This window comes from Neopsephotus bourkii, unplaced genomic scaffold (genome assembly GCF_033783945.1).
Source record: "Neopsephotus bourkii isolate Nb327-2 ecotype Australia unplaced genomic scaffold, CSIRO-AGI_Nbou_v1 NB_1183, whole genome shotgun sequence".
Taxonomy (NCBI): Eukaryota; Metazoa; Chordata; class Aves; order Psittaciformes; family Psittacidae; genus Neopsephotus; species Neopsephotus bourkii.
Genome location: NW_026901668.1, coordinates 4413810 through 4437967, shown reverse-complemented (window position 1 = coordinate 4437967; position 24158 = coordinate 4413810). Strand labels below are relative to the sequence as shown.

The 24158-nt window shown below is 45.9% G+C and overlaps 1 protein-coding gene across 1 annotated transcript in view; it reads right to left on the bottom strand.

The window, feature by feature from the left end:
- Positions 1–24158, bottom strand: part of CACNA2D4 (calcium voltage-gated channel auxiliary subunit alpha2delta 4) — a 128456-nt gene that overhangs the window by 55641 nt on the left and 48657 nt on the right. The window contains exons 19-26 of the mRNA XM_061364009.1: positions 23472–23533; positions 22714–22781; positions 22530–22575; positions 21149–21246; positions 19117–19210; positions 17755–17850; positions 15160–15287; positions 12052–12132 (exon numbers count right to left, since the gene is read on the bottom strand). Coding sequence (XP_061219993.1) covers positions 12052–12132; positions 15160–15287; positions 17755–17850; positions 19117–19210; positions 21149–21246; positions 22530–22575; positions 22714–22781; positions 23472–23533 — 673 coding nt within the window. The remainder of the gene's footprint in view (positions 1–12051; positions 12133–15159; positions 15288–17754; positions 17851–19116; positions 19211–21148; positions 21247–22529; positions 22576–22713; positions 22782–23471; positions 23534–24158) is intronic.

Sequence of the window (24158 nt, the reverse complement as noted above, 5' to 3'; positions counted from 1 at the left end):
TTCTGTGTATAGCACGCTACTTGGAAATTGTGTGGAAAAGAACCACAAACATTATTTGAGGGTGGCAGAAACTGCCTTGATGTGAAAGGCTTAAAGAGCTCAATCTGTTTAGCTTATGAAACAGAAAATAAAGAGGGTATACCATAGAAAGTCCAACAGTGAGTGTGTACATGTAGCTAAGGTCAATCTTTCAGAAAGGCATCTACCTTTGATCTAAAAAACATTCAAGAGAGGAAAACTCTCATTTTCCCTTGGTACCTTACTACAATACCTATTCATGCTATTAGCATTCATCTTTAATATCTCATTTGAATCCGTTTGGTTTCCTGCCATGGGTTTTTGTTGTGTTTCTCTCTCCCAGATTAAAACCCCCTAAACATTCAGTAACCAGCATCTCTCCTATGAAGGTACTTTATACTCTAATGAAATAATTACTCAGTTTTCTTTCTGGTAAGATAAGCAGATTGAATTCATTAAGCCTTTACTTGTTAAGCATTTCCTCCTCTCTGCAACAACACTGTAGTCTTTTGCTACACTATTTCCAGCTTTTCCTCCCCCTTTTACAAGTATGCTCCTCATCCAACAAAATCTGTGTTACGTATTGTAGATACAGACTATTGCCATGCAATAATAAATATCACCTTTGCTAGTTCTCACCACCAATGTCTCAAAGCACACTCTCTAGGCTGTATGAACACAGTTCCTACTTTAAAGATGAAGGGATATGGAAACACTAGGGCAAAACCTTAACAAGCAATTTTATCATCAAGATCATGGGAACTGGTTCTGATCCCACTTATAAGCCCCTCTATAATAGTATAAATTCACAGGATTTTAAACCAGAGTCTCATGCAGTTCTAGGCAAGAGAAAAATTGTCCCCTTCCAGCAGTCTCCTCTTTCTCATCCGCTCATGGTATCATACGATTAACTTTTGCTTCTCTCCTACTGGACATAAAGGTTTTAGATTCCCCAATAATTCCTTCTCTCTTCCCCTCATTTTCATCCTCTTGTGACCGATCATCCCCTTTTCAGTGACTGCCTCTGACCAGCTGCTTTTCAGATTCTCCCTTCTCTGATCTCCTCAACTGTCACTTCTCAGCTGCCACAAACCACACCAACCCCCACATCCCCATCTGCTTTTTAAAGGCTTGTTAGCATAAGTAGGGGCTTCTCCACTTGCTCTTCTTTACTTTGCAAAACCCAAACCAATCAAGAAAACCCACCATGCTGTCAAAGGGTGGGAGAGGAGTTTAGGTCAGCCCTAACTTCTGGCCTCCCAGGTGCTGTGCTGGGGCTTTCAGCTGCATTAGCACATGTAGTTTTATCCAGTCCTAATTAAATCATGGAGTGTGTGAATTAGATGGTAAAAAGGACCAGCCTTGTACCCAAAAGGAGTGCTGCAGTGAACAGGGACTGCCCTGAGTGACCACTCTGTGGCTTGCTTGCTTGCTAGTAATTGCACCATGGCATGGTGAGACAAGAGACTTCAGTTGTCTCCTGGTGATGGAGAAGGACTGTAGGCTAGCAAAGTCTCATCTCTTTCTATTCAAGACACCACCAGCTTCTTACAGACTTTGCAAACACCAGCTTAAACCCATTTGTCTTTTTACCTCAGATTCTGGCTGAAGCTGCATTACCCTAACAGCTAGAAACTCTCTTCTAGTTTTTCACCCTAAATATTTTCATGGCCTATATATACTGCACTGTTTTAATGCAAGCCATGTGATTTAATAGAAATGTTTCCTCCAATGTGCATTTACAGCATATATATTATAGCAATCTTACCTGCTTCAGGCCTGGTTGCATGTGGTTAAGCAAGCTGTGTTCTCCCAGGCTCCTCTCATCATCTTTTTGTCCTGTCTGTACCTGTCTCAGCCTGTATTCCTTTGGCCAAAACCGTAAAACAAACTAGAGGGGATGTATCACAGGGCTTTGCGTAGGAGCACCAATGCATCCCCATCCCCACTAGGAACACCTCTCCAGGTACATTCTAGGACAATGTTTGCTTCAACCACAACTGCATCACACTATCACTTGCCATCATCCTACCATCACTTAATACAGAAGTTCTCAGTGTTTTTCTTCTGAGCTTTCTCAGGATATGTCTGACACAGAGTCTACCTGTCTACCTTTTGGCAAATGCCTCAGAACAGAACATGGCAGACAACAACGGCTCCCTGAATTTCATATGGGCATCAGGGGAGGGGGCAATACAGCCTACACTGAGGATCATATTGAGACTTGGCAAAATGAGCCCAACAGTTCCCAGAAAAGGGCTGCCTGTAGTCGTGCTTGCTGTGCTCTCTGCCAGATCTCACAGGGTTACCAGCTTAGAGGAGATTTCTAATATTAGTTCTCAAGCATATGACCTTGTCTGTCGTACTACTGAAATTCATTCTGTTTCTGGTACTCCTGCCAAGGTCAACTAAGGCTTTCTCTACAATATCCTGCTCCTTCCCTGTACTAGCAATGCCTTCTAGTGTTGAATCATCAGGACACTTCCTCACTACCTGTTGGTGTCTGAGTCAGAGTCTCAGGTTAATGTTAGCAAAGACTAATCCCACGGGTAACCATGGAGGAGTGCTACAAGTAACCTTTTGCTAGACTTTGATAAGTGATCTTGCTGCTTTCATCTTTCCAGACTGACTTGTACCTCTCTGCTCTTTGCAACTCCTCTGCCTTTCCCAATCTAGTCCAGTTTAACTAATTGTTTCTTATGTGGAACTGTATCAAGTGCTTTACTGAAATACACAGATCAGACCTCTGAAATTTCTTTTGCCTTCCAGGAAAACAATCGTCTGAAAGAAAGCTATTGGGTTAGTCTGGTAGGATCCAGCACTGATAAAGTCATACTGCCCAACTCCCTTTTCCCCTAACTGCTTGGTAATAATCATGCTTTCCTTCAAGATCTCCTCTAAAGTGCTACATACATTACAGAGGTTACACTTAGAGGTCTGAGACTGATCAGCTTATTTCTCCCCCTTCCTTAATTTTAAACTGCTTAATTTTCACTTTTCCAGACTGCATGGAGTCACCACTGCGGGTAGAGTTGAAAAAAATCCCTTGCTATAAGCCTGTGTTTCCACATGCCAGCTCTCCCAAGGCTGGAGAGCACCCAGGCCCAGCACCATGCACTAAGCAGCTTGAGCTGCTTACTCCCAGTAGCCAGCTTGTTTCTTTCCCCAAGGACGATACTGCTGTCCTTATCAATAACTTGGGCACAGAGTCCTCTTTGGTTTTGGCTTCAACTACAGACTCCTTGATCTCAACCTCACTCTTACTGCCCAGAAGTGGCCCCACTTCTCATTATCTTTTTTTCTTTTTTTCAGATAGCTGAAGAATCTTTTGCTGTTTGTTTTAATCTCCTTTGCAAGGTTTAACTCAGCTTGATTTGTAAGCAATCCTGACTTTATCCCTACATTTCCTGACCTCTAAGATGCAGCTTTCTTCTTTGCTGTCTGTTCTTTTTCCATTCCATGTAGGCTCTCTGCAGAAAAAGCTTAAGCAGCCTAAGCAGTTGCCTGTGGTGGCGGACAGATGGAGGGCAACAGAATCAGGCGCTGCCATTTACCGGCTCCTCCCAGAAATGTGGGCTCCACAGTCCCTGAAAGTCAAACTGCTCTCTCCTCACACTCCAGACTTTGCATTGCTGCCTGTGCAAGCAGTTCCAAGAGCCAATGGCAAATCACCCCTCCGCACACCCTGGGCAGCAGTGTAGCCCACATCTTGCCTACCTCCTGCACCCACAACATCTCTTCCCCATCTTCCACCTGTCTTGGGAAAGCCTGGCACTCCCCAGGGCTTCCAGACAAGGGCTCCCAGCCAAGCTCCCCCGCCAGCAAAAGCAGGACAACTACCTTCCACTGTCTCCTTTCCTCCCACACCCTCTCTGTGCCTCACCATCCAACACTGGCTCCATACCCACTGCAAACCACTCTGCATTCAGCACCTCCACAGCCCATGGCGAGCCATGAAGATTTGCTGATAGCCCTCATACAGCACAATGACAGGGAGATTAAAAACGAATGGCTATCAGTACAGCCTCTGCACAGTACAGGTGGTGAGAGCATGATGTAAGAGCATCAGGGAGGAACAAGAAATAGTTCTGGGGCTATTAATATGATAAAGCTCTAAGCAAACTCTCTGGCCTCATAGCTGACCCTGCTTTGAGCAGAAGGGTGACTAAAGACCTCCTGAGATGCCTTTCAACCAGAATTATTCTATGGTCCTATGAGTGGACCTTCTGTGTCCCAGTGAGGAAAAGCAAGAGAAAAAAAAGAGGTCTTGTGAGGTGAAAGAGCTCACAGTAGCAGTCCCATTAAGCAGCCTTATAATGGGGAGATTTGTGCCTTCAGGTGGGTAAGTAGGGCAGGAAAAGAGGAACTCGGAAAGGAAACAGGCTGAGTTTGGTGGTAAAAGGAATGTGTCTTAGAAGTAGACTGAAGTTGTCCTCAGATCTGCTAAGTTTCTGTGGTTCTCTTCCTGCAAAACTTGTCTGCTTGTGCCTTGGCTAATTTAATCCAAACCATCTCACAAGACATTTTCTATAGCCTTTTCTGCTGTAATATTTACTACCTTCATCCCTACCTCTACAGACTGCTTCTGTGATTGCTTTCAGCATCTTCTCACATGACTTTGCTCCTCTACTGAACTACAGGTCTTAATGCAGCTCATGACATCAGTTATACCTGCGCTAAGGCTATGGCTCTTGCATGGACAGCACCACTTCACTCCACGTACTTCAGATGCATAGATGTGGGCTGTTGTAGGGGAAGAGATGTGAGTAAGGTAATGCACTGGCCTTGCATTCACACAGAGCTTTAAGTTTGCATCCTACTTGGTCAGAGGAGTTAATGCCACTTGCTTAGCAGTCTGTGGATCTTCACAGAGCTCCAAATGGAAGGTTCTGGCCTGCTTGTCAGTGCCCATGAATACTCAGTGCATATTGATAGACCGTACACACTGGGTACACTTCCATGCCCACAGGGATTTTTCATGTACATACTGGCACGCACACACAGAAAACATGTGTAGGTGTGTAGCCCTACCACAGACATGAGTAAGTACAAATTACTCTGTGGGTAATTTGTGTAATTTGTGGGTAATTTGTGTGGGTAATTTGCACACATCTGTGCACACCTTTAGTTACACACATAGACAGGTATCACAGCCATGCAACACATTGCAGAGAAACTGTGATGTAAATATACACATGTATGCACAAATCCCCTCACATACTGAGCATCTACACATACTCTATACTCTCTATGTGCTCCCATAGGCCCATGTGGTAGAGACACAGGTCCCTGCTGATGCTGGCTAGGTAGGAGTTAATGTAAGAAAGGCTGGGAAAGAAATTAAAAGCAAATAAAAAAAGTTGAAAGCCCAGCACATGATTCTTCTCCTATCACATCTGTGAATCCTGGAGCGCAAGAGTAATTGTCTGAAATGAGTCAGACCAAAAGGCACAAGGAATGGTTGCTATGGCAACCCGCACACTGCTCTAATTCGGCTCAGAATTAAAATGATATCAAATAATTTGCAAGCAAAGGGAACACGGCAAAGGCGCCGGGTGCCAATCTACAAAATCCAGCTGTATGCAAGTGTCTCCTGAGCCAGAGTCAAGGGCTCTTTTCCCTTCAAGAGTGACAGCCATAGCAATCAGAAGAGCTACAGAGGCAGCACTGATGGATAACCTTAGGCTAGAAGATTTCTGTTACACACAGGCAAGAACAGGCTCCCGGGCTGGAGCTCCAGCCTGGAACAGGCTCCAGGACTGGAGATGTCCTGACGGATGGCTGAGCAGAGCCCGCAAGAGAAATCTTATCGCTCACAAGTTGTTTCGGTGTCCCAACTGTGGGAATTCCCTGAAACGGCTAGCGAGGGCAGGGTCTGGGCACAGGCACTACAAGGAAATATTTATTCTACAGAATTGGCTATCTTCTTTGCTTTTCCCCCAGCCAAGGGCTTACCGCAAGGCAAGAGACAATGTCCACACACACAGGGAGGAGACACAATCCTCATGTTGAAGATCTTACAGCTTATGCAGACAGCAGATACACCAGGGAGGAAAAGGCAATTGCTGATGTCCAGCCAGGGTGGGCAGAATGCAATGGAAAATGTCTCACATACTTATTTTTAGCATTCTTTTGAGGATAAAATAAATGTATTTGACCCCATTGCCACTAGTTACTGTCCATGCTTGGAAACATCTACATGGAATTTTGCAGGCAGATGCCTGCTCTTTCTGCCTGTTCTGACCTGGCTGGAAGATAACCAACTCTGAACAGGAAACCATGTAGCCTCAGCACTGACAGCAAACACTGGCGAATGGCAGAGTTTACAAGATCAGAGCCAGTGCCAAACAAGGCAACCACCTCACTTTTATCTGGTTCATATAACAGCTTGTTTCTGCCCCAGAAACACCCCCAAAATCAGCCTTTATGCTTACAGGTCTCTCCCCCAAGGCTTGGTATGCAAAGTAGAATGCAATGGATGGCAGGCACGCAGATGGATGAATGAAGGATGCAAGAGACACTGATTTTGGCACACCAACAGCACTGTGTAATGCTGATACTGTGGCCCACGAAGTATTGGCTCAATCTGTGCTGACTGATAACAGCCTCCAGACAGATGTTCTGAGAGGTGGAGAGGGCATGGCTTCCTTTAGTACTAAAATCATCATTTTTGGATTGCCATATGGGAATGGCATTAAGCAGAAATCACACATAGCATTTCTACCTGTGCTACCACTGGATGATGGGGAGACCATCATTTCCATAAAGGCACCCAGTGATGCCTCAAGAGCTCACTGGGTCAACACTGGCACAAACCTCTAGCATTAAAAGGACAGCACTCCTTCTGAATACTGCAGCACACATTCAAGAGATCAGCTGCTCTATGGTTTTGTATGGGTAACAATAAGCTGGTTTCTGAGCCAGCCTAGTGAAATCATTTTAATTCTCCAGCTTGGATGCAGCTATTTCCATATAAAAGGTGCTTATGCTATTGTAGCTTATCTCCACGCATTTTAGCAGCTTCTACAGGTGCAATTGTCATTTTCTAGAGAGAAGGTTGATATGTTTTATCCACCCAAGCAACAAAACTTTAGGAATACAGAATCGCATGTAGATTAGCTTGAAAAGCTGCCACAGCAACAGAACTGTTGAAAAACCCAACTAACTGCACTTCCTCTCCCTGCTTACTGGTAACAGACAGCAGGTAGCCAAAACTGGGGACCAAGGAAGAGGATGGAAAGACGTCAAGCTGGCCAGTAATTGTTTTTCAAATGAAGAGCTTCTGTTGGACTGATAGAGGTTGGGTTTTAAGCAGTGGTATAATGGCAAAATTACTTCCCATTATCTATTTTTCAGAATGGTTGATTTCAAATACTTTTGACAAAAATCTAAGCTTTTTAAAAACTCTGCTCCTGCTGTGAATAAAGAGCTCTTCTGAAAATACTGGCCTTAATAACTCAGTGTCCCCAAACATCCTCTGTAAAAGAGACAATATTTCTCTTCTCTCATCCTTGATTCAGCTTGCCGAGCACTCTTCCCAAATATATCTCTGTATGCTATTGGTGTCATGGGATAACAATTTCATCGTGGTCCAATCACTGCAGATAAGAACTAACAGTACCTTTCAATATAAACAGAGAAGAAAGGTACTGTATAAAATAAACTTGCATTTCCTAAGGGCCCATTTAGATTGTTTTTTATTGGGCATTATGGAGCCTGTGCATGCCACATTGTTTGCTGGTATCAGCTGTTTCCCATCCCTAAGACATGACAACCATGGCAAGAAACTTAATGGAAAGAAACCCCTACCTGCCCCAGTTGGGACTGGCAGCCAGCTGACACCACGTAAGTCAAACAGCGAGAAGGTCAGGAAATAAAAGAGATGTCACACACAGCCCAAAGTGACAGCTAAACTCCTGCGCAGATTCCAGCAGTTTCACTGGGGCTTTAAATCACTAAAAGCTTCTGTCAGCAGCTACATGTGATTTCTGCCTCGAACCCTGAGGACCAGAAAGCCCCAGGCTACTGACTCACGGGAGGCAGCAGATGACAGTGCTATCTGGGGCAGGACTTGGCTTGGGGAGAGTGCCATCACAATTCCTTATTTTTCATTTCCAACAAAGTTAGTGTGCGTGAAACGTACTGGACTGACATCCCAGGAGAATAGCTGCCTTCTAATTAATTATAATTAATCATCCAGGCATTACTTAATGTTTGCATAGTGCTTTGAAGTGCCAAAGCACAATATAGCAAGAGATATTATTAATTTAAAGAAACGCATATAGCCAAGCCAGGGGTAGGTTTGCCTGTATGGCTTCCAACCAAAGAGACCACACTAATTCAGCTCACACAAGCGGACCATGCCTTGGCTCCACCATGTCCTCCAAAAGACTTGCAGGTACCTTGAACCCTTTGCTCATCCCCCTTGTGCAGAGGTACAGGGACTTGGCCCACAAGAGAAGGAGAGGGATGGGTGAAAGGAGGAAAGGATAGGGTAGGGCAGGGCAGAGGACACTGCTTTTGCCTCCTGAATTTGCCCACCTCACCACCCATCCTTGTGTGGAGCAACATCTCTAACAGTGAGAGAAGCATCTCAGACTCCCCTCCAACACATACTGGGATTCCCTATTGAGTTAAGGCAGACCAAAATGGGAGCAAAGAAGCTCTTGTACTTCCACCCTATCCCTGCTCTCAGCCCTCCAGTGTGGTTGCTCTCCAACCCAAGCTGACTGCTCCCTCACTCCCTGACAGCATCGGGCTTGTGTCATTTTCCTGGACGTTTGCTTTTACCAGTTTGCCTTTCTCTGTGTTGGCTGGGAACTGCCATTCAACCTCCAGAAGTAAAGGGGCTCAATACTCCCTGTCACTGGCATTCTTCCCATGGGGGCACTGGGGGTGCTTCCTCCCCATAGGCATGGCTGTAAATCCTAGAGCTGAGTTTTTCACTGCATGCATAGTGAACATTTCAGAGTGCTCACAAATCCTCCCCCCAAGCACTGTCAAGTCAAAAAAGTGACAGTAACAATCAGTGGCAGAATGACAGGCCAGTTCATAACACTTGCACTTCTATAGGGGCATTTAAGAAGTCTTTGTTGTTTCTCCTTTACAGAACTGTGCCTGTATTTATCCAGAAATTACAAGCCTTTCAAGATATGTGGCTTTCTGGGAACCTGTGCTACCAAACTACTGGCAGTATTCTAACTCTAAATGAACATGATATCAATCCCACTGAGGGCTAATGCCATCAGAATAACAATAACAACAATCTGCATTCCATTCTGCTCTGATTGCTTCTTGCTGTGTCTCCTCTCACTCCTTTTCCTTCACCTCTCTTCTGTACTCAGGTTGGTATTGCAGCACTCCCCAGCATCATTTGTGCTGCAGCCTCTGCTGTGAAGTACCTTAGAATCAGGTCCTAGCCACTCAGGATTGATTATATTAGTGTGAGGGGAGATGAAGACAGACCTACACCCTTCTCTCAAAGCTGCTGTCCTCAAGATCAAACAGTATTGTAACAGGTAGTGTGACCTACACTATCTACCTACAATTATTTCCTTTTTGTCTTCTTTTAAATTACTATTGGTATAAAAAATTCAGATAATCAACCTAGTTGCTACTGGAAGCAAAGAAAAGGCAATATATAGTAATTTTTTGCTCTCTAAAACACCCAAACCAAGGTGTAAATTTGCACCCAAGTCAGCAAATGGGAAATACCTTGGCAAACCCTTGTACTCCCACAAAGTCAATGGGGCTACAGCTGTGGGCCCAAAGGACTTGGACCCTTTGGGAGAAATTATTTCCCTCAGTGCTGTCATGCAGGCCATTCTTTGGATGAAATATGGGTAGTTTTCATCAATGCATAAGAAATGGGGAATGAAGAACACCCAGCTATATGTACCATATGTGAAAGTAAGCAAAGATGCTTACGGTCAGGATGCTTAATGTGCCTGCTACTGACAGGGACTGTGGCACCTTTAAGGAACGAAAGCAACTGAGAATTCATTTCTATGTCTCAGCTTCTGTGGTTACCAGTGAGGAAAATAGCTTGTTCTGGATCATTTCTACAAATAACACAATTTTTGCCTTATTGTTTTAACACTGTTTCTTTCCCTGTCCTCTGCTCTTTCTCTGCCCTCCTCTTCCCTCTGCAGAGGATCCTGCCCCTTCACAGCATGTCCACACAGAAGAGTCAAATCTGTATTCAGCATAACTGAGCAGGTGGAAATCTCCACAGGGGTTGTGAAAAGCACTGCTGACAGAAGAGAAATGGCTCTGTCAGGGGCAGATCCTCCTACCACTTGTTCTTGCTCCAGCTCTTCCACTCAGAAGTTTCCTTCCTTATATTTATGCTGAGTGCCAGATGAACTGCTTGTGTGCCTCTGTTCTAACTCACAGGTCAGGGAAAGGAATGAAAACAACAATGAAAAACAATCTTAAAAAAACGCACCCAAAAACAAACCAAGAAAAGCTTTTCGTGCTTAGAAAAATGCTCCAAATGCTCCAGTGCTGCAGAAACCCTTGGTACTATTTCAATGCTATTTCATTCTCTGCTGGGGATACTCATAACAGCGCCAGCATCAATCTTGAGAGCAGTTTCTGTGACCCAAGCACCTATCAAACATGAACTTTACTGAAACAATCTCTATTTCACAGGAACAGACTTCATAATGATTTTCTGGATTTGGGCTTGAAATGGTGGTTTATTAGTGAAAAGTGCTATTTCATAACACCCCTCCTTCAGCTTATAAGTATTTCCTCAATGCTCACTTGATACTTTTAGACATATGGAAGAAGTTCTTTACTGTAAGGGTGGCGAGGCACTGGCATGGGTTGCCCAAGGAATCTGTGAATGCTCCATCCCTGGCGGTGTTAAAGTCGAGGTTGGACAGAGCTTTGGGTGACATGGTTTAGTGTGCTCATGGCAGCTGAGGCAAGGGGGTTGTAACTAGATGATCTTGAGGTCCTTTCCAACCCTAATTATTCTATGATTCTATACTTTAAGAGTACCACTTCCAACTGGAACTTATGAAAAGACTAGAAGGTAAGGAACGCTTGATCCATCAGATAAACTGACATGGTTTTACTGTAGTACTAAGGACCAGTCGCTGTATCTTACCCAGCCTAGGGAAGAGCAATGGCTGACTCTCTCAAGATATCTGCTGTACAACCTTCTCTCTACTAGGTACTTGTATAACAATTATTTCACAAGTAGCTTTGCTTCTTGGCAAGTGTTTAGTGATAATTACTCCATTAAGTCTTCATCAACTTCTTCCCTTAATCAATGCTTCCACTTCTAAACCAAATTCCACTGAGATACATCTTCTCTTACCCAGTACTCCTACACAGAGCATTTAAGTTGGATATGATGCCAGCATTATTGATTAAAAATGTTTCATTAAATGGCTGCTCTGTTTCACTTCTGAGTTTACTGCACTTCCATAAAGGCAGAAGCAATTGCTGCAGAAAATGGTAAGGCTTCAAAAGCTTTGGAGTTCTGCTGGAAGTAACGTGGTTTATGAATTTTCCAAAAGTAGACACAGAATCTTAGTGAAGGTCTGCCAAAAGGGGTTTAAAGCTCATCTACAAAAATAAATTGGCAATCTATATGTCTGAGCTGGAAGTCTAGCAACAAACCCATTCCACCAGCAAAAGTTATTTTTCAGCTGAGACAATGATGGAGATGCATGAACATGTTGTTCTTCCAAAATCAAAGTGTCTCCTGCAAACAGTTCAAAATCTGCATGGACTTCTCAGCCTATTCACATTCCAGAGAAACAGTCTTGATCCACAAATTTACCAGCACTGAAGATGATAAACTTCCATTCAAACAATCAATTTCCCTTCCAAAAGCCTATCAGCTATTCAGTACCTGTTTCAGTATTCTCTCTTTAGCCTAGTTTTCAACATCACAGACTATTGTGGCTCACATCATCTCCCTTGAGTGGCAAGCTAACAAACAGCTCCCAGCTCCCACTCTCAATAAAAGATGCAACCATTTCATTCAAGATAAAAAGAGAAACCAGAATGTCCTACCTGCAGCAATACCCATCTTCCCATCCACAGACACAGACACAGCTGTGCTCACTGTCACCACTTTTGGCAGGCCACTTCCCTCTGTTAAGACACAAATACAGCAGGCTTGGTTAGCTTACCACTACAGAGGAGAAAAACACAGCAGGTTCAGCTTGCTCACACATTTTCACACCCAGGACAGTGTGCACAGATGCCTCAACCCTGAAACACCCAAGAAGCTGGAGGCCTGCATCTTTCAAGACACAAACAACCAAAGTGGCTATGATATCTTTCTTCCTGTAGATAAAGTCGCCTGATAAAAGTAGCACCCTCTCAGCATAAAAAGGGACTGGTCTCCTCAGTTTTGGGCATGTAGAGCTACTTTTGGGCCAGAAAACTGCTGCATGCACTTCATTACAGTAAACTTTGTAGACAGAGGAGAATTGGGATAGGCAATTCTGACACTGACTCTTGCACTCTGCTACCCAAGCCAGATCCGCACTACAAATTGGAGAGACAGGCACAGCACTTCCAGGTGCTTTCCAGGGCACGCTCCATTTTAGAAACAAAGTCTTCTGGGACTTTGCTCCTAAACTCTGTTATGCCCCAGGCTCTCCTGATTATCCTTTAGCTGCTGCTTTAAGCATCCTCTGGGTCCTCTATCACATCTACCAGCTCTGTGCAGATCTCTTGGCTTCCACAGGGTGCTTAAAATAGCATGGCTGGATGGGTTTAAGCAACTGAACCTCATCTCCCTTCTCTTTGTCAGTGCAGTTGTTTCAGTCTGCAATTGTCCATGTGACAGATTCAATTTCTGTGTTTTCTTAAAGTGATTAGATTAGCTTCAGCAGGGGCACCTCTTTTGGAACTGCCAGGGGACACTCTGAAGGTCAGCATGATCGATTTAGCCTGCAACTGATTCCTCCCTCATGTACTGAATGGAAATCTCTTGCTCAGACAGATGGGTCAGGGATTCTTTCCATCCCAAGAGCTCCAGCATTTGTTTCTGCTTCCTGTTTCTGCCTTCATCATTCTAGGTGGTACCCAGTGTGTCCAGAGCACAATTCAGTGTCTGCCACACTTTAGCCTGGAGTCTCTCATTATTCTTTAGACTGAAGCCAGATTAACTTGCCCTGTGATGTCAGAAATAGTAAAGCCCTTGTGAAACAAATACCCAGGCAACTGATGCTGACATGCCTTGAGCCTGATTTGGCCTTTATGGTGAACCCCAAATGCCTTGCTCTTCCTAGGATGAGATAAAGAAGCAAAATACACTTAGCATCTCTAGCAAAACAAACAAACAAACAAACAAACCCAAAATAACAGAGCACCCAACGCATGAGAGATATGGGCTGCGAGAACAGCTGATTTGCAGAGCTTTCCCTGCTGTATTCTTCCCTGTGGGACTTTTGAACACCAGAAGGAAGTGCCCACAATATTATTCTGATGATCTGCAGTCATTCCCTGCAGGTTTCCTTCCCAATGGGGAGGTCTTCTTGCTCTTCCCTCTTATGTAATGAGAAGTGCACCTGTCCTGGAAACCCTTTGTCATGGGTGGAGGGCACATGTAGAAAGCATGAAAAGGGGATTTCAACATTTATTCATCAGGAACTTACTAAGAAACTGGGTGGTCAAATGGTGGGACACCCCTGCTCTTTCGGATGTCAAGGGAGGGCCTGGACTCTGCTCTGACAGGGCAGCACTGTGTCTCAGAAGCACTCAGTAGTATTCTCTGTCTCTTCCCAGTCATACGGTGTGGCCTCATGGATCACTCTCTCCTAAGCTTAGCTGTTCATCTCTAAAGAGCCTAATCTCCCTTACAGTTTAGAACACAAGGTCTTCAGGACCAAGTATTACTTCTTACAATGTGCCTCCAGGGTTTCCAGGTGAATGGGGTCCTGGACTTGATTGAAGTTTCTGACAAATAGCCACATAATACAAAAAACGGTGGCAGCTGCTTGTGTTTTGTCTTTATTCATGGAAAATTACCTTGACTTCTAAGAAAGCCATATCAAGCCACAACTCCAGTGTTCAGCCAGCAGTGATTACTGTGGCCTGGGTAATGGCTGTCCTAGGAAGCCCCAGATGATGTCACTGCCTGGTCTTCTAACACGCCCTATTCCAAAGAGCAAATGCTTTGGCATGCAGGAGAGTAAAAGTCCAGCCACACCTCCCCCTCTCTCCACAGCTGCCTTTTAAGTGAGATGCAAGGGTGCTGGGCAGAGAGAGGCTTTCATGGAAGGTTTCAAGTGTTCTCTTTCCATTCGCTCTCCCTTTACATCCTGGTTCATCTCTCGCCTCCAAGTCTGGTTTTTCTCTTCTTTGCCACTTGCTTTCCCACCCACCAGCCTCCCACCATCGTGCCACAAAAAGCTTTAGCAGCTAAAGTGCTGAGCTCCGTGACAGAGATGGAGAACTAGGGGCCAGGAAGGAGCACAGAGGGGACTTCTGCCTTCTGTGTAGGAGCCTCACATGAGGCTTTGTTTTGACTGTTTCTTCTAGGTTCTTCTGCTCTCTTCCAGCCTTTGAAGAAGCCCTTCCTGAGAAGGAGCTGTAGAAGAGCCTTCTTCCCTTTTCCTCCACCATCTTCCAAAACAAACCCATCCCTTCCCATCATGGAAAGTGGTGACAGAAAAGATGTTGCCCTCTAAACTTAAACTTCCTGACTAAGGGCTCGCTGATCCCTCATCAGCCACAGCTGTTACTGTCACACAGTAGGCCTGAAGTTCCCTCTGAGGCATGCTCACATCCATATGTCTCAACACCTTCTGTGATACCCTTTTCTCATGATTCATGTGTTCCCCCGCTTCCCACCTGCCTAAATCCTTGGGTCTATCCCGCCCCTGCACTTCCACGTGTCCTTCATCTCCCCTGCAAACTTCATGCTGCGCAGCCCTGACTGCTTCCTGTGCAGCTTGTAGCGTTCTCTTTCTGCTGTGTCAGTTATCTTGGCAATGCCCCCTCTGCCATGCCCCCTCTACTGGTGCAAAGGCAATGCCAAAACGCAGGCCTCAGCGTTTCCCACTAGGCAGGAGTCAGCAATAAAGGGATTGGGGCAAACATGGTGTGGGAAGCAGGATGTGAAAAGTTTTCTCTTTCCCTCTCCTCTGGTGTTCAGGCTGGGATTACCTGAATCATCTTCTGAGACAATGCTGTAGATGAAGCTCCCTGGGGGATGCTCAGCTGCCCGCCGGTACCACAGAGGGAAGTGGTCCATGGTGAAGATGCTTTCCTTGTCCTTCTGTGTCAGGAATTTCCTGTCAAGAGAAAGCCCAGGGCGGCCGTTGTGCACAGTGGGAAGGAGCTGGGCAGCCCTGCTTGGGGCAGTGCAGCGGGACCCCTGCGGCTGGGCACAGCACCTGCATCCCATTCCCTGGGGCTTCCCCTGCCGCGGTGGGACCCCCAGGGGACCGAAACACGCCACGTGGAGCACCCCTCGCCCCGGGGACACCGAAGCAGACCGCGAGGCCTCCGGGGCTACTGAAACCAGTGCCTCGCACCCCCCGCCAGGCGTAGGTCAGCGACCGACCCCCGGGGCAGGCTCCTTCTGCAGCCCGGCCGGGCCCGCTGACAGCTACACCCGCGGTCACTGTCCGGTGGGGCCCCGCTCCCCGCTGCCGCCGCGCCTCTGCGGGCCGCCCGCCAGGTGCCGCTGTTGCCCCGGCCGAGGCCCTCGGAGCGGCGGCCCCAAGGGCGAGAGAGAGGAGGCCGAGGGCAGGCAGCGTCGCGGATGTGTGTGGGGTCCGCGGCTTTCCTCGGCCTGTGGGGCTTAGTGCCCGGGAGAGAGAGAAGTCCTCCTGCCCGGCGGGAGGCCTGGCAGGTTACTCGGTGAGGAGCAAGGGCCAGAGCCGGGAGGCGGAAAGGCGACAGGCATGAGCCGTGGTGATGGTGTATGGCTAGTTACTGCGGGCGAATGGGGATGGGGAGCAGGTGAGGTAATTAGACAATGTCCCAAAAAGAAAAAAACACGCAATAACACAGGTTTTAAAGCCTTCAATAATACTAATTAAAAAAAAAAAAATAGGAGATCCTCTCCTATGAAGATAGGCTGAGAGAGCTGGGCTTGTTCAGCCTGGAGAAGAGAAGGCTCTGGGGAGACCTTAACAGCAGCTTCCAGTGCCTAAAGGGGGCTGTAAGAAATCTGGAGAGGGACTTTTTACAAGGGCAGGTAGTGACAGGACAAGGGAGAACGGCTTTAAACCGACAGAAGGGACATTTAGATTAGATATTAGCAAGAAATTCTTCCCTGTGAGGGTGGTGAGACACTGGAAGAGGTTGCCCAGAAAAAATGTGGCTGCCCCATCCTATCAGGCCAGGTTAGACGGTGCTTTGAGCAACCTGCTCTAGTGGAAGGTGTCCCTGCCCATGGCAGCAGGTTGGAACTGTGTGAGCTTTAAGGTCCCTTCCAACCCAAACCAGTCTGTGATTCTATGAAAAAAAATCCAAAACCAAAACCCACCCCAAACCAAAGTTCATGCTGCTGTGGCTAAATATGGAACTCCTAGGGGCAGATAAAGTGTTTGAAGAAATGGGTGCTCCCGAAGGCAAGAGGATGAGTCCTGAAGGCATGGCAAGATAGGCAGTGGGTGCTCAGGAGAGACCTCATGAAAATAAGGTCATTGCCTTCCCTGGAGGTCCCTACATCTTGCCTGACAAATCCCCTTTGTTTTCAGTCTCCTGTTTAGCTGTATATTTTGACGTAGCAATAATTACTCATTTATACAGTTCCTCCCTTTCCGAGGATTCCAGAAGTGCCTCTTATGTGATTCATGGGGGTCTGTCACTGCAGTGTTGTAACTGCATCTGTTTAAAAGCATCGAATGATGTTCCTGATGTGAAGTGGGGGATAGGGAATCATCATATCTGCCTGCTGCAGCACACACAGATTTCTTCCTTGTTGCCAGAACCTGACTACTCTGACTTATCCAGACTGCCTCAAAAACATGAAGAATGTCACCTTCCAGGCACAGCAGAGTTGTCTGCCTTGAACCTATGACTTGTGTTTGGGGAATTCAGAGACAGTGCAACAGCTGCCAAGAAGCTAACGACCACCACCGACTCTGTCCCCTTCTGTTCCATCTGCTGGTGTGCCTCTGTGACCCATCCTTTCTTAAGCAGCATGCACCAGCCTGTGTATTCAAAACATAGCAAAAATGCAAGCTATATCCTTTCCGTGTCAGAACCCTCCACTGAACACACGCTTTTACCTTCAGGGAGAACACAAGAGAATGAATTGTATATGACAGATGTCAGTCACATCACTGAATGCCTCACTAGAACACACTGGGATACTGTGATGTGGGCAATGTAAGAGGTAGAACAGAATAAACCTGGAAGAGGAATTGAGACACAAAGATCAAATCTAGCCAAGCTGGAATGTCACCAGGGCACTGAAGTGCAGAGCCTTTGCACTGCAAAATGGTCCTGGGGATATATAGTAACTGAGGACATTTTCTCAGTTAGCTGACTGAAGTTGGGGAATAATTGAAGATTTTCATTGAACTGAATGCATGCTGGGAGAGCATTTTGAGAAAAACTCAAAAGAACCAGAAGAAGACAAAGGACCACTGCCCTAATTCTGTAAATAGGCACCAAGGCCATTGAGGTATTGCTTCTTTCCTTTCTTTTCCGTCTTCCCAAATACATTTCTAAGGCTGGTGGTGGTTTCATGCTGCCCCTTCAGAGACACTGAGAGAAACCCTTTAGTGCAATTTAGGTACTTACCTGTTGGAAATTTTCTCCGAGCCCACATACAGGGTATTCCTCATGAGTCCAGCCCGAGTGCCCAGAAATGCCATCTCAACACCTGTCTCAGTCTCCCTGTGGAACAGAAACACACAAGCAGAAGCAAACAGCTCCCACAAGAACAGGCATCTCTCTGCCCCAGGGTGAGGGCATTTCGAATAAGAAACCACGCCTGGAGATGTAGTCCCAAGTTCATCAGCAATGTAACCTATTCACACCAGGGGTGGCACTGGCTCCTCCCTGCTAATGGCAACAGGTTGTTACTGGCTAACAACTGGCAGGCTTAGACTTGTACCTAGATTCACACCTTTGAAATTTGCTTCTTTTGTTCTCTTCTAAGTAGACCATAAGCTCCACTCCTCCTGCTAGCCCTGCTCTAGGCTGCCCACATAAGGCTGAAGTGAAGGAGAGGAACTGTAGAGAGAGAGTGGCAGGATCAGGTACACAGAGAATGGGCAGGGTAGCAGAATGTGAAGAGGGTGTCCTGGTGCAGCTGTTTAAAGACGTGCTGATAATTGGGTGTCCTAGCATGACTGCCACTGGTGAAGCATCTGGCAGTGGTAGGGATACTGGTAACTGAAAGAAGGACAGGAATCCCAGGGCCATACAGCTAAGTAGCATGTTGTCTGCTGAAAGAAGATCTGTTTGATACTAGGTACTACAAGCAATAGATGCCTTACTGGAAATAGACTAGGAAGTTGTTCACTGAAGCCAGCCTATCCGCTCCGTGAAGCTCAGTCTGAAAGCATCACCGCCAGAGACAAGATCAAACTCCCTTTTCTTTACTGCTGGTGAAGGAACAAATTACTTGCCACCTGGGATGGAACTTCTACAGTCATAAGGGGAGTTGAGCCAAACCACATTGCTGTCATTTAAAGGGATAACTGATAAAGGGGAAATAACTCGTCAACTTCAAAGTGAAATGGCCTCAGGTGTCCTGAGGTACCAAACTCTATCAACTAAAGAGGCAAATGCAAGGCATCCAAGTTAGGTGGTGCAAAGAATTGGTGCTGAACACCCCTTGCAGTGACACACCCGGATCACTGCTCTCCTCCAGTGATATTCAGACACGGGTTGTGTTAATGTTGTTTTACCAAAAAGCCCCTCACCAAACTAAAGGCTCTCCTGAGAAGGCCCAGCGTGCTGGAGTCCACTCCTCAGAGACACTTTTGGAGCTATTTTAAAGGTATTGAGCTGTTTCTGTCAGCTTTTGAGCTATTTCTAAAGTTTCTTATACACTCTACAACAGTCTGTGACTGTTTTGGGCACTGCATAAGCCCATAGCATCTGGAGACACATCCTCAATGATGTTTTACCCATATTTATTTCTTGTACACTTACGTGGACATATTGAGGGCTAGTGTTGTCCAGTAGGCTTCCATGGGTGCAGTGACTACTGCATCAAACAGCACTTCCTGGACCAACTCCTCATCACCTAAGAAGGGAGAACAAGAATCAGGAAAGAAAAGCATGTTCCTCCCTAGATGTCTTAGAGAGTCCTTTGTTAAGGAGCATCTGCCTTGCCAGGACAGTAGAACAACACAGCACAAAAAGAGGCCTCCTGTTAAGGGCTGAGAACATGACCTACCACCCTGGATGGAGGAGAACACAAGAACAGATGTTACAGCTAAGATCATCAACTGCAAACTCAGTGGAAGGGTTTGGGTTTTAAAGTCTGGGCAAGTGAGAGGCTTTCAGATGAAGTTCTTCATCAAACCTTCACTCTGACCTTTTCCTTGATTGAATAGGCTGACCACAGTCATTGCCTCAAATCCTTGCCTTGACCTTTCTTCTGGGTGCCCTGTACAGAGGACACCAGTCACCCCAATCCATTCAAGAAGCTTTCTTCAGTACCACTAGTGACTTCTTCATGGCCTCTACTCTGTCCTTGTACTCATTGGCTTCTCTGTTAGCCATCCTTCCTGTAAGTCCCATTAGACGATGTCCTGTCCTGGTTTCCACCATAAGTTCTGGCCAGTCTAGGCTACCAGTCTATTCCACTCTGGACTGGAACTGAGAAATGTTTTGTAAGCTTCAAGGTATCATCATGTGCTAAATAACATACTCTAAAACCCGTATCATAACCCCATGGTTGTTGGGGTGCAGGAGGAGCTGTGCTTCAGTACCAATCACTTCTGAAGCACCTTGAACCTCTTTATAGGCTGCCAGGATCTCTTTCTCAGTTGGGGTATAGGTGGCCTCAGATCCTCTGTATCCCCAACTCCGAAAGCTGAGGGGCCAACCTTGTGTCTCCCCTGGAGCTTTCTACCAGAGGCTCCAGGTAGGACCATTCTCCCTAGTTGCAGTGTAGAGCACATTTTTCACATGTTGTCCTGTCTAGGCTAGCCCAAGGGCTACTGCATGAACTCTCTCACTTAATTTGGCCCCACATGTCTGGGATGTGTCCAAATCATATTTGATTTTCCTCCACAGCACTGCATGGCTCTCATAGTCAGCTCTCCTCAAACTTTCTTCCTCCTCCTCTCTGGCCTCTTTAATTCATACATCTCCTCTTTTCAACCTGCTCCAAAGGACAGCCAGGAGGAGTCTGCTCATACTATGCAAGAGAGGAAAAATTACTAGATTACATTTGATTTTAGTTTTAAGAGATTCCCGTCCTTGTGCCAAAGGTTTGTGCCTCTCAGGTAGAGCATTACATGCAAAAGCTTGTACTTGGCACACCTAAGGTGACTAAAGAACACCCTAAAGCTAATTGCACAGATGTCCACCTCTGCTCCCTGACAGATACCCCACTCTATAGAGGTGCTTTATCAGATGCTTGTGTGGCTACACGTTGCCTGGAGAATGGATGCAAGGGATGACCAGGACTGGGAGTAGGAAAGATAATAATTCTGTCACATTTTTTTTTCCTGAGTCAGTTACCAATTATGTTTGGAAAACAAGATGAATAGTCCTCATTCTGAAAGAACCCATCTCTTAGATGGCAGTGAGCAGCCCATGGAGGATGCTAGCTGGAGCCCTGGGGAGGAGAGTAGTCACAGCAGCTTTCCTAGCTCCTCCTGCCATCACCCCTCTAGCCCAGCTGGTCAGTCTGTCTTAAACTTGGTGTGCAGCCCCTGCCAAGCTCCATTCAAGCCTTTCACCTTTTGGTGTTTCCAATGCTGAGGCCTCCAATATGGCCAAGTTATGTGACAGCTTTGAAATGGAAAAAAATTCCTCTGACAGAGATGAGGAGGTGGATCCTCAGCTCATTTCCACTTGTGTATTAAGCTGGGCTTGAGTTCAGTCCTGCCTGTGTGAGCAGGTGCCACAGGAGCTTAATTTGACACCAATCAATTTGTCACAGTCTTCTCTTCCCCCGTGGTCAGTACAGGAAAATCCCATCAGGGCCCATTCTGTGCCTGGGACTCACATTCCAGGTCAGGCTCCTCTCCAGTGAGGAATCGGATCACAGCCTCCAGCTGGCTGAGCTTCCGGTGGTCTGGATCAATGTCGGTGATGCAGTAAATCCTGGTGGGGAGGGAAGAAACAAAGGAAAAAAAAACCCAGTCGGGCAAATGCTTCAGAAAATAATAGCTGCAAACAAAAATTCAGGAAGGGACCTTGTGCTGCAGAGATTTTGCTGCTGCTGCATGTTGTTCCCACTCAAAATCTAACAAGGTGGCTATATGAGCAATAACAATGTGATGGAGAGGCCTGAAAAGCAGAGGGTTGTGTGCAGTGTGAGACTAGACTGGGAGCAGAAAAAGCAAAAGCAAGAAACAAAATATGAGATGAGGAATGATATTGCAGTATGATAGGATGGCAATAAAAGCTGTCCCAAAGGGACACAGCTGCAGGAGCCTCAGGACACATTTTGGGGAGAAGCAGTATTACAAATGCTCTGTATTATAAAAAACCCCATTTGTCTAATCCTGCTTTCAATTTTGACTGCTTCATTGTCAGAAGAAGGGAGGGTAAGGGGTTATAAGAGAGAATTACAGCTCATAAAGGAGCTGAAAGGAGTGATTTATGAGGGAAGCCTAAGAGGAATGAATATGTAAAGTGTGGTAAGCTGACACCCCAAGTTAGGAGTAGAAGAAGGAGAAGTCACTGCTTATGTCTCAAATGCGCTGCCTGTGAAACTTGACAGTGTAATGAGAGGTGTGAAGGGCTGCAGGGTTTGTTGAATATAGTTATTTTGGCTTTGATACAGGCTGGGTTCATGTGCTTGAGTGTAACTGAATGTCGGGTTCATGAAAATCCCAAACCTCACAGCAATAAATGGAAAGTGCCATGCTTCACCCTATTTCATATCCAAACCAAGCAAACCCATAAATTATGCTTGCTATTGAAACGGGGGTCATAAATCACCTCCGTGTTCACTAGAAATTAGGTCTAGGCTCAGTTCAGAAGAACGCCAACCAAAAATAAGCTAGGATTTAAAAAAGCATTTCAATCTCTCACCAAGCTTGCAAAAAAATTTCCTGACAGATCTGACATACTGTAGGTTTTGTGGCACAATTCTGAGCAACATGAGGAGGAATAAAATAGGTCTGAGCACAGAAGACTGAGAATAAATCTCAGGAGATGTTTCTTAGCAGAGGGATGTGCCAGGCCTTGGTGGGATCTCCTGAAGGAAGAGATGGAACTGAATTGCCTGGAGACAACCAGGTCTTTGCAGGTACAGACCCTGAACAGCACTGCTGTTTCCCTAGGCCACAGAGGGTGGTGAACTCAAACCAAATTCCTGGGAACTTTGCCAAAATCTCCTGACAAAGTCCTCTGTGACTGGCAGGATTTCCTCCACTTACCATTCATTCGCTAAAGACAAGTCTGGCTGGAGCAGATCATGCAAACCTGAAACCAGATAATACATAGAGTATGCAGTTAGGTACCAGACAGACACATACAGGCTGTGAAGGAGAAATAAAGCAGTGAAGTTCAGAGTAGCTACCTTATCCCTTAGGATAGTGTGGCTGTGTCAGATTAACCTACCTTCTTCCACTGAAGTGTTCCCCAGCAGAATGTACTCCCCATGTCCCCTGGACAGCACAACACCCAGGCTGAGGGCAGGAAGGGAAAAAGAAGGCTCATCAGCAAGGAGAGGTGTAATCCCTGAACATGACACTGCATTCCCTGCAATTACAACCCTTAAAGACATTAAGTCCCTCCACAGCTATTAAAGAAAAGAACATCATCGAAAGAAGATTAGGTGAGATCCAATTTCAGCACAAGGCTAAGGAACCTGTCTATAGAGCTATGAGGCATTTTGGTGCCAATTTTTTTTTTTTTGGCCAGTGCTGTAGGCTCAGGTCAACAATAACATTTCTCGAATTTGTGCTAATTTACAACCATTTCAGCTGGGGAAAAAAGAAAGCAAAAATATTTTGGCTTGATTTCTCATGTGATGTTTTATAATTTTCAGTTTATCACAATGTTTTGTTTAGAACCATACACCAGAACATGAAATACATTCAGTGGAACTGAAAACTGAAGAAGTCTCATTTCTCTGAAATGAAACAACATGCTTCACCTGAGCTATATCTTTTGAACTCTGAACCTCAGATAAATCTATTATACCTTCTTAGTTGACCCCAGGGATATTTTAATGGCTATAGGAACAAAGAAGTCACTTATTCACACTGCTGTGTTCATGACTTGTAGCCAGTTTCATGAAGCAAAGAGACCAATTTGCTGTCCCTGATGGCAGACTTCTGACACCCTGGATTGGTGTCACATGAATCCTTGCTCACCTGAAGGGTGTTCCACTGATGTCCGTAAAGAAATAATCATTGGTGAGGAAAAGAACTCGTTTCTGGAATAAGAGCATGAATAAGAAAGTGAGAGACCATCTGACAGACCAAGAGCATAGTGATGATGGGGACCTGGGATGTACGTCCCCAGAGCTAGGCAAAAGCAGTTGATCATTATCAACACTCCACACCCTGCTAGGGCTGGCTGGAGGCAGAGGTGAATGTGCAGTATTCAGCGTATTCAGCAATTTGTGACTTTCGGGATCCAGGCAGCCACTCTGTCTTTCCATGTAGGGCTTCAGTTAAACCTTTCTTTGCTCTAGGGCTCCTGCACAGCCTGCAGGAAGGGGTGGGGGGAAACTGCCCTCCCTCTTGTGCCCACTGAGCCAATGCACTGGGGCCCTGCTGCTCTTCTGCTATAGAGAGCAACCTTGATGGCTTTGCACATCATCATCATTATCCTCCCCAGCAGGAGGGGGGCTCAGTGGGGCAGGTAGGAAGGAGAGGTGGGGTTAGAGGAGAGGCAGGATGGCAAACCTACCCACAGGGTGGGTAGGCAGCCAAGGCCAAGTCTCCCCCCCTCCTGTGGGAAATTCTGACATTCCTGACATTTGCTTTTGTGCTAAACTGGGACAAAAGATTAACGTATTTCAATTTTGGTAGAAAACATCAGTAAAAAAAAACCCT